This window comes from Pteropus alecto, unplaced genomic scaffold, assembly GCF_000325575.1.
Source record: "Pteropus alecto unplaced genomic scaffold, ASM32557v1 scaffold121, whole genome shotgun sequence".
Taxonomy (NCBI): Eukaryota; Metazoa; Chordata; class Mammalia; order Chiroptera; family Pteropodidae; genus Pteropus; species Pteropus alecto.
In genome coordinates this window covers 2376599-2398858 of record NW_006434369.1, presented here as the reverse complement: position 1 = coordinate 2398858, position 22260 = coordinate 2376599, and the positions used below count along the sequence as shown (strand labels likewise).

General features: G+C 34.8%; 1 protein-coding gene and 1 pseudogene across 10 annotated transcripts in view; one reads left to right on the top strand and one right to left on the bottom strand.

The window, feature by feature from the left end:
- The window catches only part of CDKAL1 (CDK5 regulatory subunit associated protein 1 like 1), a 567467-nt gene that overhangs the window by 130907 nt on the left and 414300 nt on the right, over window positions 1-22260 (top strand). For all 10 annotated transcript variants that reach the window (XM_006909233.3, XM_015587298.2, XM_015587300.2 and 7 more), the window contains one exon: window positions 15535-15631. In XM_006909233.3, the coding sequence (XP_006909295.1) occupies window positions 15535-15631 (97 nt within the window). The remainder of the gene's footprint in view (window positions 1-15534; window positions 15632-22260) is intronic.
- Window positions 7648-7766, bottom strand: LOC112477762 (annotated as a pseudogene).

The following is a 22260-nucleotide window of genomic DNA, read 5'->3' as shown; positions in this document are numbered from 1 at the left end:
GGCTTGAGACATAAATTTCGGAATCGTCATCCTGGTATGTAAAGCCATGAGACTGAAGAAGATCACCTAGAGAATTAGGGCATACAGAGAAGGAGAAGACCAAAGAATAGGAGCCAGCCAGCAGAGGAGTCTCAATCAAGGTAAAAGAAACCATGAGAGTGTTTTGTCTCAAGCCAAGTAAAGGATGTATTTCAAAAAGAGGGAGTGATCAGCTGTGTAAGTGCTGCTGAGAGATTGAGTCAGATGTAGACTGAGAATTGATTCACTGGATTTGTCACAAGAATGCTCGTAGTTGTTCTTGATGAGCAGTTTCAGTGGAGAGGTGGGGATATAAGACTGATTTGAGTGGATTTAAAACACAATGAGAGGCAAGGTTGTGAGACAGAGTGCAGATAGCATTTTAAAGGAGGTTTGTTACAAAGGGAAGCAGAAATGGAGCTAGAGCTGAATGGGGGAAAGTGTAGAATCAAAGAGTTTTTTGTGTTTTTAAGATGGAATGCCACTGCATATCTGTATGCTGTTGGATGTGATTCATTATAGAGCTAAAATTGCTTTGTAGAGGGGAAGAGGGTAATTACAAAGGGTAATTACCGGAGAAGAGTATGCAAGAGGGGCTGGGATGCTAGCACACCAACAGAAGCATTGGATTTACATGGGAGTAAGATGAGAAGACAAGTGCAGTCATGTGCCACTTAACAAGGGGATACATTTTGAGAAATTCATTCTTAGGCGATTTTGTCATTGTGCGAACATCATTGAGTGCACTTACACAAACCTAAGATAGTAGAGATAACTACACACCTAGGCTGTATGGTACAGCCTATTGCTCCTAGGCTACAAACCTGTACAACATATCACAGTACAAAACAACATGAGATTAAATCAAACACAAGAGAAATTATGCACTTAAGAGAGGTAAAACACGAGAGAGGTATGAGGCTGCTGCTTGCATAACACAGTATACTGTTTTACAGCAAACTTTTTAAAATCGAGTAGAATACACTAAAATAATGATTAAAAGTACAGTATAGTAAGTACATAAACCTGTAACAGTCATTTATTATTATCAGGTATTATGTACTGTGCATAAGTATATGTGCTATACTTTTTTATACAACTGGTAGTGCAGCAGGTCTTTTTACACTAGTATCACCATTATAATCTTATGGGACTGCTGTCATGTATGTGGTTCATCTTTATACAGTGCATGACTGCATGCTTATACAGAGCAGGTAGTTTGATAGACATGGTGGTCAAAAGAAATAGTGGTTCTCTTCCAATTTTTTCTGTTTTTCAGCGAGATAAGAAGCAAGATAATCTGCTCAGAACCTTAATGGGGAGAGCCCATGTTAGAGCAATATAAAATATTTATTTTCTAAATAATTCTTAAGAAATACATTTTTCCCATAGCTATTGGTTTTTGTTGTCATTGTCATGGTGGTTAGCAATTTATGCCCAAATGTATTTTGTGTAAACATAAATACATAAAGAGTTGCATTTCACTGTGCCTTGTAAGGCCTGAGTGAGAGCCCCTCCCTGCTTTAAGTATGGGGATTTGAAATTTAGAAACCTTATGTTTTTAGCTTTCTTATTCTTGTTCTCTTATTTTTGGATTGACCTAATAGAGAGGATTGTTTTACTTGGTTCAATGTCCTCATCACCTGTTCTGCAGCATCCAGTTGCTTCTAGTACCTGAGAGTAGTTGAACACTCATTCCTTATAGAGTGAAATGTTTGAAATTGTGCCACATTAATGGCCTACCGCTCGGCTGAGCATAACCTGAGTTGAGAATTTTTAAATTTTTGTTCACATTTTAAGGTGAGGTCTCATTCTTCTTCAGCAGGTACAGATCTCCTACATATGTTTGTTTGTTTGTTTGTTTGTTTGTTTGTTTGTTTTGCATGGGGTAGGGGGGAGAGTGGTACTCCAGGTACCCCTTTTTGCTTTAAGTAGTAGAAACCAACGTTAATTCATCTCATAGTTGTATTCCATTTTGCAGCTCGCTTCTCTGAACTGTATTATCCTCATTTGTAAAGTAAGAATCCTGCCTTTAACTCTTCCTAAGGATTGCAGAGGCAGCATATGATACATGTGAAAATTGCTCTGGAAAAAACTAAAGCAGTATAAAAAGCAAAATCCTATTGTTGTGATGATAATTTTTGTTACTTTTTAGAAGACATGGACAACTGTACAAGACTACTCTTTAGACTCCCAACTTTCATCTTACAGCAACATTCATTTCTTGTTTTATTGTTATTATTTTTCTCTTAGAGGCTTAGGTATTCAGGATTTTGATCAGTAGAGTTGAAATTTGAACAATTCAAACTAGAGGTGAAAGAAGAGAAGCTGAATTTATTGCCCGTTTTCTATTATTTTATTGTTCTCACTTTTTAAAACCAGAAGCTTTCCCTCTTATCACAATTTTACAAATGGATATATGAAAGAATGAACCAGAATTGAAAATATGAAAAACGATTTTTTTCTTATGTGTCCATTTGCTAATTTTAAATTTACTAACGATAGTTTCTTCTTGTTTCAGCTGAGTGAAAAAAATTAAACTTAAATTGCAGCCTTTTGGGGGAGTTTTCAAAGAATTTTTACATTTTTCTAATTAGAAAACCTATTTGGAAAAGAAAATATTTCTAATGATGTCATTTGCTACTGTAATATTTCTTCTTAACCTTGTTGGATTGTGGCAGTAAGTGCTATTTTTGGGGACAAATATTTTCTATCACAATTATAGATTTTTAGTGCTAGAATAAATCCCAGAATTCATCTCGTTTAACTATTTTCATGTGTACGTGAGAAAATTAAGGCTCGGATAGGAAGGATTGCCTTAGTGCCAATTCATGGCACTTCTGGGACCTGACTTTAGGTCTCTGGACAGTCAATATGGGGTTTTCCTTCTTGAACCATCCTGCCTTTTAAATACAGTTGTATTCTCAGAAAGAACTAGGGAAGTTGCCCGTACACAGTACAGAAGGAGAACAACAGATGTATTCTGTGCACTCTTCATGCTTTTAATTTTCCAGTCAGTCTTTTCAATGGTATAGATGTGAATTAATTACCATAAAATATAGAAAATAAACAAGCTCTTTTGTGGTGCTTTTTTTGAAATCTCTACAGTAATTCTTAATTATTCTTTTTAGTGTCATTCTAGTTACCTCTGACAGGATGGTTAGAATACAATACACTTTTGTTTCTATAAACATACGTTGGGGGTTCTTCCAACTAACTGTGACATCCTGTTTATATCCATGGGTTAAAACCACTTTCTTGTGGGTTCTGAGATATATAAGGAGGTTTCAAAAGCCTTTAGAGATGGCTACCACAGTTTTACTTCTATTCCCCTTTTTGTTTACTGGGAAATCTCTGGTTATTTAGTTCTATAGTATTTTTTATTAAGATATTTTAACTCATTTACTGTATATTACAATAAAAAAATTAAAAATCACAGAAAGATATATGTTCGTGAATTATTTTAAGTCAGACACCCTTGTAACTGCCACCCAGTTCAAGAAATAAAACGTTGCTTACCCTCTCTGGAAACCCCTGTCCTACCCTGCCCTTATCTCAGAAACCTCAAAATATGTGCTTGTTTCATGTTTCTTGATGCTGTTGGCCATTGATGTTTAATACCCAGATTCATTACTTCTGTGGGGTTTGGAAAATGGTGGTATTCTATTTTATTATTGTCATAAATTAGGTGTAAAAATTTTATAAGTAGATATTTCTCTTCATCTGTTATTTACTCATTGGTAGAGTTTATAGAGGCAGGCAGAATAAATTCTAAATTATTTACCCAGTTCCTAAAATAATGACATATTTTTCTGTCAGAAGGTGACTGTTAACTTCTTTTTAAAAAATCGGATTAGAATTTAAACTTACTTGGGCTTCAGTCAATTGCAGTTCTTATCCAAGTTCAGATTGCCCTGTGTCTGACTATTGTGAACCTCTTCAGGTTGGCTTCTGAGTTCTTTTGAGATGATCTTGGTATTCTTTGATAGCTTTCCTGCTCTCAGGTGGTATGATAAGATGTTCCAAGTTCATCTTGTACATTTCCTGTCCCAGACTTGGAATCAGCCAATCTCTAACAAGTTCTGCTTTCTTTGAACAGGAAGCAGCATTTCGTGTCTACATCAGGGTGCTTTGCTTCTGTGTTAGTTATTGATTCTAGGCTTTTTCAATCTTTTCAGTGGACACGCACATACACACTCTCACACACAAATTTTAAGCTAAAATACTGTATGAGTTCATATTGATATTTCCAATTTTCATTCAGGACTAAAAGGTTTTTAATTTAATCTCATATAGTATATCTATGTCTCCTTCTTTATCAGGAATCTTAGTTTTCAAGAACACAGGGGGTGATAGCATTAGAATTATCCCATAGTCCTCATTAACTTTATCCCATTTTACACTTAAATAGTTCCAGAATAATAGTAATGCATGTACATATACCACCAATCATGATTACTGAAAAATAAATATTTGTCTTGCAAATGTTATTCCTATTTTCCTCTCAAATATTTTTAATGGGAGTTCTATTCACATTGCTAAGTCATAGAGCCATTATGTACTCAGTCTTTCATTTTTAACCTTTATTTAGTATACATTCCATAAATAACTATATATTGACTGCTACACACTAGACTTTACGTAAATAACCTTCCAGGCATTTTTGATGTTGAAGCTCATGCTTACTGGGTTCCTTAGAAAGAGCTCCTAGAAACAACAGCCCATTAGTTGTGGCACGTTAGCAGTTAGTGCTCTTTATACTTGAAAGTTGATTTTGGGGATATAAAATCTTTGGGTCACATTTTCTTTCTGGCAGAGAATGTTGCTTTTAAAGTCTGGTGACAGCATAATTTTTCCCTGTTATAAGTCATGTGCTCTTTTTATCTAGATGATCAAAGAAATTTTTCCCTTTTCCTCAGAGTTGAGTGATTTTATTAGAATGTGTCTTAGTGTTGGTTGTTCTGGGGCAATAATCATACATAATGATCTTTCAATATATAGTTAAATATTTAAAATATTTTATGTCAGTTTTCTTGAATTATAGTTTTAGTATTCTTTGCTTTAGGGTTTCTTTTTCTTTAGGAACCCCTCTTATTCATATGATGGATTGTCTGTGTACATTCAATATTTGTCATTTTCTCTCAAATCCTGTGGTCTTGCTAAACTGTTAACTAGTGCTACTAGCTTTGTATTAAATTCCTTCAGAATTTTATACATAATCATTTCATGTGTGAAGAAACCTTTTTAATTCCTTTTTCTTCCAATTGTATGCTTTTTCTTATTGTACTAGGTAGAGAGCCTCTAGTACAATATTGAATAAAAGTGGTGAGAATGGGCATCCTTCCCTTGTTTCTCATTTTAGGGAGAAAACATGATGTACCTGTAGGTTTACCATACATTTCCTTATCAGTTTGAAGTAATTCTCTAATTTTAGTTTGCTTAGAATTTTTCTTGATGCGATGTCAAATTTTGTGAAATGCTTTTTCTGCTTCCATTGAGATGATCATTTGGTTTTCTTTTTCAGTATGTCATGTGTAAATGTTCTATTTTAGGTGCTTTGACTCTAGTTATTTGCATGTGGCTCAGAGGGAGACCATAGGCCCTTTCCATATAACTCTACCGAGCTTTAGTTTCTTCTTCATAGTAATCAATGGTAATAATGAAGACATCCTCTTTTTTTTTTATATACCGTGGTATGCTTTGGTTTGTTTAAGTCATGTTGCTAAATGGTGTCATTCTCTTGGGTATCTCAGTTGATAATTTGAATTGATGTTAGTGTGGGTGGTGTTAGTGTATTGAAGTTTGTCTTTTGGCTGGCATGGCAAACAATAGAAGCTTGACAGTCACCCTCCACACGCTAATGGATTCTATTTTGTCCATTTATGTTAGTATTAGAGCATTTTCACACAAGAATAGAGGATGGTGTCTGTTTCATTGAAATCGCTTTGCTTTCTGGAACTAAGAGTGAGCAGTGCTTCCAAGATTTGTCTTTGACCAGCTATGTTGGCTGCTGTTGTAAAAAAAGTTTTTTTCCTTTTATGAAGTTAAAAGTTGCATTTGGAATAAATACCTTTTTGATTTGAGGTCAGAATAATTATAACTAATAGTTCTATTACTTTTCTGAAATTAGATTTTTAAATTTTTAAGAAAGACCGTTGTAGGGGATGAAGGAGAGAGTTGAGGGGAAAATGATGCTGTTTAAATGCTTAGAAAGTAATTCGTAGGACTACGATTAGTAATTTCTATAAATTAGTAATTCCTACTTGATTTGTGAGAGTGAAAATCCTTTGAGGATTTGTCATAAAATTCAAATGCACCAATCAAATGCAGTTCCTCTGATTGGATTATCTATAATTCTGATGGTGAGCAAGATAGGTTTCCTGTTTAATGGTGTCTTTATTAAATTTTAAGAGACATAAACATGACTGTTAATCATAACTTTAGTTAACGATTGATTCCAGTGTTCTATCCTGGTATTGGTTTTTCTTTTATTTATTAAATTGCAAGAGGTTTTTAAAAAATGTACTCTGAGGTATGTAAAGTTTGTAGATCCACAGAAGAAAGATTCATTTGATGTAATCCCTGAGAAGGAATTTATCTGCTGAGATGGACTTCCCATGGTCAGCCGAGGGCCCGAATTTTATAAATAATAAGAGCTTCGTGGCCATTTGCTGACAGGGGACTTCTCACACACTCTGTATACCAGGAAGAACCTCAAACTGAACCGTTGGCTTCCCATGCTATCCCATGCTCATTTAAACTGGCTGAGTTAACTATTATAAGGGAGTTTCTGGTTTTGTCTTTCAATCAATGGACTAAGGGCTTCTCCATCCAATCAGAACTGGTCCATAATTACCAATCATGATGCATAATGCTGACCAATTAAGACTGTGAATTTTACACCAGTCAGAAGTGATGAATTTGGATACTTCATATATATAAAATGGACCTAATTGGGAACCTGGATGGGAACTTAACTCTATACAAGGTGGCCTTCCCTTTGTCTAAGCAGCACACAATTTAGGTTGCTACCTAAATCTCTGTCTCCTGGGCTGCACCTCCTTTTGCTCAAATAAATGATTTTTTATTGTTTATTATAGTCTAAATTGATTTCAGTTTACAAAGTGAATCATATCTCGGCATTGCCCTCAAGGAACTTAACTTCTTGTAAGGAAGAGATGCCTGAAAGAACTATAGTACTGTGAGTCAATGCTATAAGAACAGATAATTTGGGACAGCGATTCATTTTGAATTAGCGAGTTCAACAAGAGTATGTTAAACATGAGTTTTTTATACTGCCTTAAAATATTGGTATTCTCTGCCTCTTGCTCCTCAGATGAAACATCTTGATCCTGTAGGAGTTAGAACTTGCCGAAGCCCAGTTAAGGCAGCTTTGAAGGAAGTTAGTCTCTTCTGTTGCCTCTCTCCTGTAGGTGGGGATTCCATGATTATGTGAATTAGCCAAGAGGACCATCTTGCAGAATCTTATCTTTTCCAGGCGCAAGTGTCTCTTGCTCGGCTACTTCTATTGTAATTTTTTTTTTCTTTAAGGCAAGGCAACACTTGATTGACCTCACAGATTGCAAGGACCTCGTCAGTTTACAATCCCTTATTTTTTTTTATTTCTTACGCCTACAGTACCTTGTCTTCGTAGGTGTTCTCCCATCCACGTACTAACCAGGCCCGACCCTGCTTAGCTTCCGAGATCAGACGGGATCGGGCTTGTTCAGGATAGCATGGCTGTAGACTATTGTAATTTTTTAAATAACAAAGTGCTTGTTTTGTTACCCCTTCAAGAGATCAGCTTTTATATTAACTAATGTGTCTTTGGAAAAGTGACTTTGAAAAAGATGTAAAACACTTGAAAATTTTGTTGAGAAACCTATTATAAATGCATTTTTAAAAATAACTTATTATTCAGACTGTATAGCTAATTCTAAATTCTGGATTTGTCTGAGTCTTCCGCCAGAAACCATGTTGTGATCTAATAGTACTCCAGCTCAAATTTTATTCATGATGGAGCCCAAGTATGGATTTCTCTTTAGAATTATTATTCCTTTAATTCATTTTTTAGTTGGAACCAGAACTGTAAGTGTTCCTTATTTCTTCCTCAAAATATAACAGATTTGTGTTATAATTTAATTTTAGTGTTTCTTGGTGAATGTGATAATTAAAGTACAATGAGATGTGCAAATTGGATGGTTGAGTAAATAAATGTAACAGCTGATCAGAGCATCTCTTCTTAATGCCACTTTATTGTCTTCTGATAAACTGATAAACTCTTGAGTTTCTCCCTTTTTTTCATTCCTTTTTCTTGCTCTCTTTGTTCCTTTTTGTTGTTGTTGAAGGATGTTACCTTCTAAAGTGTTTGCTTTGAGCAGAGTATCAGGATATTGATCTTAGGGGAGGTGAACTAATTTACAGATTTGTTTTTCATTTTATGGGGATATTCTCTATAATAGGAATATACATATCATAATTTTAGTTATTTTTTTATGTTAATCTTTTAAGGAAAGGTCGTTTTACTTTAACTAGCTTATTAACAAGAAAGAAATGATTGCTTCAAATGCTACATGCTGTGCAAGTCTTAAGTGCAGTTTTAAATATAGTGAGATATGCTGTGTACAGTGGTTTAACTTTCATTCATCTTGCTTTGCCTTAGATCTAAAAGTAACACCAAAATACCACTGCACCTTAAACTTTATGATATAGGGGTGGGGGAAAAACCCTTTGTACGTACTCTGTTGGGTTCAGCAACTGGGGCCTAGAAATCATACTGATAAAAGATGGATGATAGGAAAAAAATAAAAAACCAGATTTTAGTAAACATGGGAGTTCATGAAGAAATGTGACTCAAGGAAGAGATTAGAATTTGGAGATCATATACCATTTAACAAAGAGAGAAGAGTGGAGAAGACTTTAAACAAAAGAAAAAGGGTTTTGGGTTTCTTAGGGATGGGTAAATTGTGACCAGGACAGATGTGGTAAGTTCGGGTTGTTTAATAGGGTTTGTTATGCAGATAAAAGTTGTCTCTTGAGTAGTTCTCTTCCTGGTATTGGAGAGACAGGTAACTTTACAAATAGAAATTTATGTCTTGATTTTAGCCAGATAGGAGAAGAGAACACTTTTTTCCTAAGTCTGTTGTTTCTAAATTGCCTCCGGTTCAAAATAATCCTTATGCCAAAGTGGCAAATTTTGGGGTGTCATATTTTGGTGCCTTTTGATGAGAAAAGAAGATTCTACCAATCCTTTATATGATTGAACTCTGAGCATTAATTTTATTTTGCAGTATTTCATTAAAATATTAAGGTATATTTTATAATATATACAGTATATTAGGATAGTACTATATGTGAATGATTTTTATATAATTGTATGTATTTGGGTACCTCTCTCTCTCTCTCTCTCTCTCTCTCTCTCACTGGTGGGTGTCTTGATAAAGAGTGTGGTGCTACTGGTTTTTTGCCTTTTCAACTTAATGTATATTCCTTGAAGCACAAATTTCTCTTCATATCTGACAGGCCTCTAAGTATATATTGTATACATAATAGGTACAAAATATTTTATTAATGAATTTGAGAAAACCATATATAAGATGAACTTATTGATTGTCATCATTTATTCCAGAAATTTTTATAGATTTATAGTATAACAGTTAGAAATGGTGGTGGTAGATTGAATTAAAAAGTTAAATAACATATTGAGAAGTAATAAGTGACACAAAAGAAAGAGAAGAATCAGTATTATGGTTCATCAAGATTATTTATTATGGGTCCACTCAGACTTATGGATCTTGGTAAGCTCCCGCTTAAGACATTATGTCTAAGGAAAGGACAGTGATTCATGACTGCCAGCACTGTGTCTTCACTTGACCACTGGCAAACTATTTAATTTTTTCTGATCCTCAGTTTCCTCTTATAAAAAGAAATAACAGGGCTAGAAAGTTTTGAATGTCTCTTACAGATGTCAAATTCTATATCTACTGTGATTAAGATAGTTAACTATAGATTCAATTAAATTCACTATATATATGTTCACATTATATTATATAATAATATATAATCATTATATTTGTTTATTATATATATGTACAGATAGGAAATGTAAGCATGCCATATAGTTTAGAAACATTTTCTTTAGAATGATTATGTATTTTTTGACTAAACATGTTTTGAGATGTAGACCCAGTGTAAGGGATAAAGCTTTGGGAGGTGAAAGAAGGCACATTTGCAGGAATAAGTGAAAATCCTCTGAGGTAGAGTTTAGTAATAAGAACATATGGTCAAAACCAGAAATTCAGTGATTAAACAAGAAATTTTGAAATAATGAATTCCCTGCTTCTGAAGAAATAAAGCAGAAGCCATATGACCACTTATAAGGGATACTGTAGAAAATATTGACCACTTGAGTAACATATGTTTAATTGGAAAACCTTTCTATCCATAAGGAGCGCTACCAATATTGGGGAGCTCTTTGAGGTTATCTAGAGCAAGTTAGGAAAGTATATAGGGAGGGGTATGACATATACATCATCATTGAAAGTCCCAATGCTGGGATGATGATTTACCACAGCTGCTGGTGATTTCTTTTCTTGTGCCCTATTTTGGTGTTAAGCTTTTAAGAACAGTGTTATTAGTGTCTTCTTTATTTTCTTAATTCTTTATCCAGCAGAGGCAGTTGTTATATATAATTTGGAATATTTCTTTTCAAAATTTATTCTGTCTATGTACTTCTTGACTCCTTTATAAAAATGGGACATAGTTTATATCTGTTCTGTAACGTGGTGTTTTCTCATAACCTTATATATTGTGAACATGTCTTCATGTCAGTACTTGTAGATTTTCATAATTCTCTTAAATAATAGTGAACATGTATAAAGTCTTTACTGTGTGCCAGCACATTTAAAAGTGCATATCGTTTATTAACACATTTAACTCTCACAACAACTTCATGAGGTAGGAACTTCTATTACAGAGGCAGACGCTAAAGGCACAGAGAAGTGAGGTTATCCACCTGCAGTTACATAGTAAATAGCAGAGCCAGTATTCGAGGCCAGTCAGTCTGGCTCCAGTGTCTTTGCCCTTAATCACTTCACTACCATGTTTCTCAGATGAGTGTGGTATTCCTTTATATGCCTATGCCCTCATTCATGTAATTACTTCATGGTTGGACTTGGAGTGTCCCCCACCCCTTTTGCTCCAATATATGAAGTTCTGTTCTAAGTCTAGTAATACCTCTGCGAACCAAAGTATACCAAAATCCCTGTCGTTATAAAATTCTTGCTCAGAGTGTGTGTGTGTGTGGGGGGGAGGGGTGGAGTGGAGGTAGGTGGGGGACAGACTATTAAAAATTAATAGAATTATATAGTATAGGAAAGGGGAGAGGTAGTATGAAGAAGGAATGATGATGTGGCTGTGGGAAAACAGGATGTGAAGATGACATGCGAGCAGAGACTGGCAGATGAAAGGAAGTGAGTCATGTGGACACCTGGGCAAAAATGTATCAGTGGTGGAAACAGCAAGTGCAGAGGCCTAATGTGGGAGCCTGCATGGTGTTTTCCAGGAACACTTACAAGCCTGTATAGCTGGGGCAGAGTAGGTGAGGAAAAGAGTAGTAGCAATTACAGGAGCTACTGGAAAGGAGGAATGAAGGGAGGAAGGCCCAGGTCGTAGACAGGCTTGTTGGCCATCTTTAAGAACTTTGACTTTTATCCTTGTGAGATAATGATCCATGAAAAGATTTTGAGGAGAGGGGTGCAGTGTTCTTATTTGTATTTTAAAAAGATCACTCAGAGCTGTTGAGACTAAATTGTAAGGGAACAAAGGCAGAAGGAAGCAAGGAGAAATGTTAGTGGCTTAAACCAGAGTGGTAGCAGTGGAGGTGATGAAAAGTGGCTGGAACCTGGACATATGTCCAACAGTCAGAGAGATTTGATGATGGGTTGAGTGCAAGAGAACAACACATATTAAGGATAATTTCAAGATTTTTGAAAAGAACAACTGGAAGGATGGACTTGCTTTTAATTGATTGACTGTTAACTTGCACACATGTCTTGATACTGAATTTCTGAATCAAAGAATGAACCTATGGCCTTTGGTACTTCTGATACAACTTTTAAGCCACTGACTTTAGAAACCAGATAGTATATATGCTGGATTGTCATGTAAAATTGGGGTTTCAGTTTTAGAGAAATGCAAACATATGTAATGGACACAAGCTGGCTTTCCAGGTGACATAACTAGGTGTTGTCAGTACTTTTCAGAATATGAGCTTTAGTTTTGCAGGTTCAGAAACTTGATTCTGTAGATTTACCTAGAGTTAAACGGATTCAGGGACCAAACTTGTGATAACCAGCCTTACCAATTCAGTTTTTCATGAAGGCATATCTGACCATGGTCAACAGCAGCCAGCCTCCCAGAATTATAAAGATTCCCACACCCTCGACCTTCTGCCTTTGTCGTCCAATCTGGGGAAATGCTAATTTCCTGAATTCCAGGGAGACTGACTTTTAGCAGCCAGCCTGGCAGGATTCAGAGGGAACCATCTTCCTTTAAGCCCAAGGAGTCATTCCCATTCTCTGCACTTGGTTCCTTTTGAAGCCATGAGGCTAGTTAGGTTTACCTTGTGCTTTCCTGCTGTGTTTCTTGGTTTCTACACAGCATGCAAGCACCAGTTACCCATTTTCTGATTATTACAAGAGATACTTCTGCTTCTTCTCATCCCCCGTGTCTTTAGTTGCATCCCCGTCCCCCATCACTTTTATCTCCTGTAGCTTCTTTTAAAAACACTTTTATGAAAGAATATTTTGGTTGAAGACTTAGGCATTATAATGAATATTTTTATATAGATTAAGCATCAGTTTACAGGAAAGATATAAGGAATATGAGAAATGAACATAGAGAAAGAAGCAACATTTCTTCTTTACCTGCTATCTGTGTTTTTCTTGATGTCTCGATGAATTTATTTCTTTTCTATTAGACTGTTATTTTGTTCACAAGACTCAGGAAAACAAGAACTGTCAAATATTAAATTGCGTTTCTACTTTGAAGACATTCAGTATATTCTCTGTAAGTTTCTCTGCTTTTTTAATCAAGAAATGTTTGTTCCAGTGTTTATTACATGATCGAAACTTAAGTTTAATTTATGTTCCGAAGTCTAATATTCAAGGACCCAGATGATCTCGAGGACTCATCTCAGCTCCAGCGCAAACTCCACAGTCTGGAACTTTGGGCTTTGATCACCACAATCTCAGCTTCTCGTCTGTGAAATAATCTTAAGTCACCATTATCTGTTTCCTATGATGCTATGAATTTTAAGGTTCTGTACAAATTATTTTTTGCATTTGGTGCTTGGCAGAAAAGATGGAAAGGTTTCTTTATTACTCATGTTAATGCTGTAGATAAGGCTATGTTTCTATTTTAGTATAAAAATGTTTTAAGAAAATGTGAAAGATTATATTGAATTTACATTCAGTTTTCATTCTAATATTTCAAGGCTATCTAAAATGAAGACATGAAAATTTATACTATTTTAAAATTTCTTAAGGTATTATTCTTATCAGCATTCATATTTTAAAAGATAAAGCTTTTAAAAATATATCTGTGGTGGGTATGTTTCTAATGATATTTTTCTAAGGCTTTTATTAACTTGAACAAAGCTCACTAAACAGAAAGGGTAGGATGAAAGAAAGGAATGTTTAGAGCAAGAATATTCTTTTGAGAAATTGCCTTAAAACGTTTTCTATTTTATTTTGTCACATATTCCGTAAGCGGGGTATAATTTTTGGCTTGGATTATAGTTCTGGTCTACCCTCTCATTTTAAAGCCAAATTCAATAAAAGGATGAAATATTTTAAACAAATCACTTAATCAAGATTCTGTGTTTTAAACTTTTCCTCTTAATTTTCTGCTATTCTGCTTACTGCCTTAAAATCATCCTTGGACTTTTTCATAACCTGTTCTAATGTTTATACTGTCACCAGGACATTTCCCCCTTGGTTGTTACATATTGGCTATACTATTTTCAAATGTGTTACTTAACTACCTAATGGTTACCTTGGTGAAGTGCTATATAAATGCTAACCAAGATTATTATTGTTACAGTATTATTGGTGGTGATGTTACACCTTTTTTGTTTTCCCCACAGTAATATTTTCATCCTATGGAAATGTTTCTACATCTCTCAATAAACTTAAAGTTCTGTACTCAGTGAGATTCTCTTCATACCCTTAGAGTCAACTGCATCCTCTATTATCAGCTATCACTTTGAAACACATTTCTGAAATCTACCTCAGACTTAACTCCTAGCCAGCTGACTTGCATTTCCAGAGACTGGATGGGTATTAGTGGATCCTCAGGTTTAGTGCGTCCTATGTAAATTTCTTTTGTTTCAATTCTCAGTCACCTTATCCCTATAGCTAGTCGCTTACTGTCTGCTTTCTTAAGCAAGAGATCAGCAAACTCTGGCCTTCGGGCCAAACTGACCTGCTTATTTTTGTAAATGAAGTTTTATTGGAACTCAGGGATACCCATTTGTTATGTATGACTGCCTTTGATCTGAGGTGGCAGAGTTGCAACAGAGACCTGTGGCCAGCAAAGCCTAAAGTATTTACTATCTGTCCCTCTTCTTCCTCCTCTTCTTCCCCTTCTCCCTTTTCCTCCCTCTTCTCCTCCCCTCCTCCTCCCTTTCCTCTTCCTTCTCTTTTTCTTCTTCTTCTTTCTCTTCCCCTTCTTCCTCTCCTTTTCCCCCTTCTTAATTTCTTTGTGCCTCTTCCCCATGCATTCAGGTTTCCATATTCTTTTGCCAAGGGTAACACTCAACGTCATGCCTTAGCTGTGCTTAATAATCAAATAATTGAATCACATTGTAGGAAGCAGCCATTTTATTTGGGTTTAATTATTGGTGACCTCACGGACTCTCTTAGATGTTTGGCAGTGATTCTGTGCAGTTCTTGAGGAAGCCAGATGTTACTTCCTTGGATAGATTGTTAACATAAACAAAAGGACTTTTTAATTTGATGAGGTATTTCACATTTATTACAAGAAAACTATTTGTATACAACGATACGCTTGGTACTGATAAAAAAATAAAACCAGGGGGTGGAGGTAGGCAGTAGTTCTCTTGGATATGTTAAGGAATCTAGAAAAGTCAGATTTCTTTGATTTTGTTAACAAGTTTTTTCAAGATTCCAAGTGGAAAAACTGTACCAAAGTACTCTAAGAAGTTATTGAAATGAAACATAGGTGCTATTAAATAGCATTTATGTTCTGCCTATTCATTCATTTATTTAATCATTCTTTGCATACTTCCCATGCCATATCATCTATGGTATGATAAATAGTCACATAATTCAGAAGTTTTACTTTAATATGTTTTCTTTAAGCAGCTGTGAGAAAATCTAGTTTCATGCTAGATGGGCTTGCTATTATTTAGAGAACATATATGCACTAACATTAGTTTCCATGGGTACACTTGTGAGCAAAAGAATTAACACTGTTTTCTCTTCAATCTTTTAGAAAAGCTCAAGAGGAGAACAAGAAAATAGTGCTAGCTGGATGTGTTCCTCAAGCCCAGCCTCGTCAGGACTACCTTAAAGGACTGAGCGTCATAGGGGTAAGCTTGTACCTGATGGGAAAAAAGAAAATCTTATATTATTAAAATATGTAATAACTCCACATTTTATTTTCTACTTCTATGTTATTTATAAGCTGTGTTACAATAATGGCTGTCCTTAACTTACTTATTGTCACTGAAACTTTGTCATGTCTGTGGAACCTTTTCACTTTAGCACAAAAGCATGTTCTAGGTTCTCTCATTAAAAAAAAAAAAAAATTGTGGTATGGAGTTTAAGTTGCTTAATAATAACCTGGTCTTTGTCTGCCTGTTTAGTACCATTTCTTGCCATGTAATTATAATTTTCCCACCCCACTGAACTACTTGTCATCCTCCAATACATAGATGCCTGCTCTGGAATGTCCCACTTCCCTTATACTCATCCCCCAAGTCTTGGCTACATTATCCGTTCTATAAAGCCTTGTCTGACCACTTTGTGCAGTTCTCAATCAACCTGTCTCTGGGTTCTCTTTGCTTACTGTCATTTGCTCTTTTAGCATTTCACAGAGTTGTGATTTGGGGGTTAACTTAAATTTCTTTTTGAATAGAGCCTTCTTCTCTATTTAAATTATTAGCTTCACAATGACAGATTTTCAGTCCTTTTTTTTAAGCCCTCACTGTGTTTCTCAGGCCTTTCTCCCAATGCCTGATGTACACTAGCACTCTCTAAGTGTTGGGTGACTAACTGAATGAAAGAATCTTTCCTTGTATTTTTGGTTTTGACATGCTTTTTTCCCTGTTGGGCAGCTAGCTCTGTGAAATCAGGAGATTACTGTTTACTATCTCTTTTATTCCTTGTGGCCATCACTATTCACACAGTACCCAAAGGTAGTTGGCATTCAGTCAATATTAGTTGATCACATGGTGGTGCTTCATCTTTTCTAACATTTTATTGAAGCTGTACTCAGTGTGCTAAGTAATGATCTTTAAAAAAGGTTTTATTGGTTTTTAAAAAATATTAAAATATATATTCATAGAAAAAATTATATGAATAATTGGAACCTGGATTGAGATTTATTGGAATTTTCCTTATTTGAGGTATTATTGACAGGTTCTTATACTGTATTATCGATGTAATGAACTTATTTTCTGCTGTGAAGTCCTTACCCCACTAGCAAATTTAATAATCTTTGAACAAACATTCTTGTGTTAAACAAACAAAACCAGAATGTTTGGGAACTTTAGTTTATTTTCACCATTTGTCTGTTTACATTTTGATTTCTCTTGGTTTCAGGAATGAAATGAATATGGACTCCTAAGTTATCTTTACATGTCAGACTAACTTTCTCCATAAACATCCTGCTGTTTCAGGAAAATAAGAAACTAGTTAGAATTCTGTTTTAGAGATGGAATGTGATAAAAGCTTGCGATTCATCTTAGATTTTATCTCAAGGAATTAAGTTACTAGAATAGAAGAATTTCTTTAGAATGGCAAAAGGCTCTTCTCTGTGCTCATTATATTAACATTTTCCCGAACTCCATGGTGTGTAGTGAAGAGCTTAGTACATGTTAGGATGCAAGAGGATTCTCAAGGTAGTGTAAGGGAGGACACTCACTCAGTGCTGTTAATGTGGAAGATGATTTTCAGGGATAGACATTTTTCCCTATTTAATTCAGCACCGCTTTTGTTCTGACACCTAGTCTCGTTTTATTACCTTTAAAATTCTTTAAATTTATTTTGTTTTGTTCCTATATAACTGAAGCTAACTCAAGAACACATGTTTTAAAGTGAGTAGAAAGAAAATTCAGTTCCATTGCCCTAACACAATAATTATAACCTTACTTATTCCTGTCATACTTTTAACCTTTTCATATTATTTTACTTAATTATAATCTCCAAACTATTTTATCTTCTTATTTTTCCATGAGGTTTTTAAATTATTTTAAAATTTTTATTAATATTCTATTAATATGGTATATTGAAGGATATACCATAATTTGCTTAACTATTCTTGATTATTAGATAGAAGTATTTTCAGATTTTTAGGAAATATACATCACACATTAATGCCAACAAGGACTTTTTATTTTAATTTAAAATTAGTGTATTGTAAAGAATTTCCAAAGATAGAATCAGCAAAGTTTTAGAGTTATGATTTAATTTTATCTAAAACAATTATTATTATTATTATTATTATTATCAAACTCTAAGGTTATTCTTTGTCAACATCATTTTATAGAGCATTTTTTCTGTAGCAGCTATATGACATATATTAACTGTTTATATAAAAAATAGTCCACAGAACTGAAAATTTTGAAAAAATATTGGAAATAGGAAACCAAAATCATCTATAATTGGTGTTAAGAGACCTATTTCTGAATAGAATTGTTAGAATTGCTATAAAATCAGAAACCTTTTGAAATATAATGATTTACAATGAAATAAGGAAATAAATTATATTAATTTGTACAAAGAAAAAATAATTCTGAAGTGTGAAAAAATATGAAGATGTTTAAATTCCATAACTTGGGAAACTGTTTTTAGGAGGATGTTTCAAATTGTATTGCACTTTTGATTTACAGACTGCATGAAAACTGTTATTCCTTCACAGAATTCCTCTCACAGAATTTCTGTGATGGAACTCGTTAATAGAGGTGGAAGCAAGGACAGCTGTAACTGCGTTCTGTGCTTTCACCTCCTGCTAGGATTTGTTTTTGTCACCCCACAATACAGGGAGGATATGTCAGTCCTGTTGACACACTGACTGAAATAAAAAGCTTCCTTTAGGTGGGGATCAGTAGATGAGCAAGCTACTTAATGCACACCTGAGTTCAAAAGATATACTGTCCAATTTTTGCAGATGCTCATAGCATTTAAGAAGATATTTAATAAGTAAGAAGGATATTATTACTATCTTAACATGTTATTCTCCATCAGTATCAGCCTTTAGAAATGGTGTATTTAATTTGTTTTCAGAGATAGTAATGTGGTGAGGACACATAGTAATTGGTGATTTGACCCTTGGACCTTTTTCATCATCTGCTTGCTGCTTCCTGAAACAATCTAGTTGTATTAATGTTATTTGTGTGGTGGTGCATGGAAAGAAAATACAAGTAAAACCTATCAGCCTCTAGATCCAGAACTGGCTTTGGTAGCAGTGACTTTCTCCCATCCTGGAGCGCAAAGCTGTCTAATTTTTTTCACATTAGGAGAGAAGAAAGAACAGATTCAAACCATAGATGTCTTAGATAAAAATGTCTTTTTTAACCAAAACTTTTTTCCTAGCATGATTAAGTGAAGTTTATATTTTATGTCTAAAATATATGTATTTGTAGGTAACCAGTATAGAATCAAGATCTTTTTAGTTTTTCCAGTATCTTGAAGCATTTTACTGTACAGTAAAACGTTTCATTTCTCTTTTGGCAAATAGTTACAGTTAATCACCCACCTTTGAATGAGTTTTCATGCAATATCATTTTTTTTTTAATCCCTGCTGTTATTTGTCTAAATTGATTACTCTGCCTAGCTGTAGGTGGTTTCATGATCTTGTGATTATACCTATTAAATGCTCCTTTCCTTCTCTTAAGCTCATTTATTGGCAGGAAAATTTCTTTTAGATTAGTCAACCAGATAGCAGGATGTTCTTTGTTAAAGTCTAGTGTAAAAAAAGAATAGTAGACATCATAACTCAGAAAGCCTGGCTTCAAATTTCAGAGCTGCCACATTATTCTTTCTTAGATTCAGCAAGTAAGTACGAGTGCCTACTATGTGCTAGCTATAGTTCTGGGTGGTAGGAATGCAGTAGTATATAAAATCATTAGAGATCCCTATCCTCATAGAGCTTATATTCCAGTGTTTGGGGAGAGACATATGGTTTGAGCCTAGAATGTTTCTAGCTTCCTGGAGAATGTGGCGGGGTGGGCCCTAGACCACAGAGAGATTGATTCGGGAGTTTCTCTGTCAGGATCTGATGGAAATATACTTTGAGCCCATCAGTTAGGAGTTATGTTAGGGATAGATGGGTGAAATAATATTTATTTACTTGAGTTCTTAAGGTCATGTTATTTCTCAGTTATTGTAGTAGTCATTAATAATAGGCATGACATTTATTAGGAAGGTTGGTTTTTACTGTGTTACAAGAAAGCATGTTTACAAAAACTGAACAGTACATTTTGTATAGATTTTCTATACTAATAAACACAGACTTGCATTTGAACTTGGTCTTGGTGTTGATTCATTAAGCTTTGTAGTAATTGCATAATTTCTCTAGAAATCCTGAATAAACTACAAGTTAATACACAGGCTATAACATTCAAAAACATGCAGTTCACAGCAGACTATAAAATTTGATGTCGAAAATTTGTAAATGACAAAACTGTGAGCCCTGCAGCGCACGTTTTCTTTGGAGAGCCGAATAAAAGTATGGTTTAACGCAGGTACCCAGTTATCTCAGGGACTGTTACCAGGTTGATTTGCAGTGGTTTAAAAATCTTTTCAAGCAGGCTGTTCTAATCCCCAAAACCAAACAGCATGATGACTATTTCAAATGTGAACACTAATTTTGAAAATTATGTGTATCTAAAGCAGCATTTGAAGGAGGCTATATTTGAGAATATTTCCATTAGATACCATATTACAAAAGGTAAATTTATGAAGTGAAACACTGTCACAGTGACATCAATATTGAGGATAAAGCTTGAGAAAATGTGTCATTTTTCTCTACTTCATGTCTTCTAGTATTTCCTTTTCTCATATATATATATATTTACTTCTAATTATTTAAAAGGCAGTATCATAACAGAATGACATGTAAATTAAAAGCTTATCCATGTTTGTACTTCCTAGATCTGTTATTTTTTTCATGACCTCTTCTAATTTATCTATATGTGTACACATTTTTCACCTATGGAATTATAAAAAAATGGTGCATCACAGTACTTAAGATTGTGAATTGAGGAGCTGGATTGCGTGGGTTCATATCCCTGTTGCACCACTTATTAGCTGTATGGCCTTGTACAAGTTGCTTATCTTCTCTGTGCCTCAGTTTCTTCACTGGTAGAATGGAGATAATAATAGAACCTAGCTGAGTTTTTTAAAGGTTAAATGAGGTAATACCTGTTATGTGCTTAGCATGCATTGGCACATAGTGCCCAGAATTGGCTTTTTTTTTTTTTTTTTAATTTAATTCACTTACTAGTAGAATCAACATTAAGCACTGGATTGAAGCTATGTGGAGCCCTGGAATCCACTGTGTGCCTGGAACAAAACTATTTGCTAGAGATACGGAACTGAATAAAATTTGTCTTTTCCATAAAGGCCATGAAATCTGAAGAGAGGCACAAGAAATCATGATAAATATGCATAGGGATAAAGTCCTGTGGGTACACGGGGCATGAAGCCATTCTTGACTTGGACTTCAAAGGCCGAGTAGTGGTTTGATGAATTGAGAAACTAGAAAGGGCTTTCCAGCAGAAGCATCTAAAAAAAGTGTGTGCTTAAGGGTGCCTGGTAGGGGGCAGTAAGAGCAAGAAGTGTGTCCTGACGAGTGTAACTTGGAAGGAGTAGTTTTAAGAGATGTAATTTTTTTTTTTTTTAAAGTTAGGGTGACATTGGTTAACAACATCCAGTAAAGTTATGGTGACATTGGTTAACAACATCCAGTAAATATATACTGTATCGTGCGTTCACCGCCTATAGTTAGATTTCTTTCTGTCACCACATATTTGACCCCTTTTACCCCATCTACCACCCCCTCCTCCCTGCCCCCACTCTCTGGTAACCACTAGTCTATTGTCCATGGCTATGAGTCTCTGTTTGTTCTGTTCGTTTGTTGCTTTTAGGTTTATATCAACAAATGTCTTTTAGAGTAGTGCAGATACAGTGTTAGAGCAGTTAGCAGGTGGAGAGAAGTTTGCATTCAGTGGAATGCTTCAGTCACACTCAAGAGGACAGGGTAACAGACTGGGTGGGGGGTAAGATAGCATAAAACAGTGCAGTATAGTCTAGTAGTTATTTCTATGTGCCCTTTATTCATCGTTTGTTACTTTCTTATATGTTATTGATATTAAGTGAGATTTATTGAGGTATAGTTAGCATACAGTGAAATTTACCTTTGATGAATTTTAACAAATGTATACTGTTATGTAAGCACCACCACAATCAAAATATAGAACATATCCCTGCACCAAAAAGTTCCTTTGTGTCCTTTTGTACTCAGCCCCTTCCTCCACCAAACACACATACCTGCAGTCCTTGGAAATGATTGTTCTAATTTCTGTCTCTATAGTTTTACTATTTTCATAATGTCATATAAATGGAATTATATGTTACTTATTTCTTGCTGTTTTCATTTAGCATAATGCATTCCGTATTCATCCATGTTGTGATTGTTAATCATTACTTTTTATTGCCTAGAATTATTTCACTGTATGATGGACCACACTTTGTTCATCTGTTCACCACTTGACGGAAATTTGTGTTTTAGGATATTAAAAATAAAACTTTTATAAACATTAATGCATAATTCTTTGTGTGGATACGTGTTTGCATTTTCTTTGGTGAATACCTAGGAATGGCATTACCTGGTCACATGGCAAGCATCTGCTCAACCTTTTAAGAAACTGCCAAATTATTTTTCAAAACAGCTATACCATTTTGCATTTCCACCAGTGGTTCCAGTTGTTTCAGA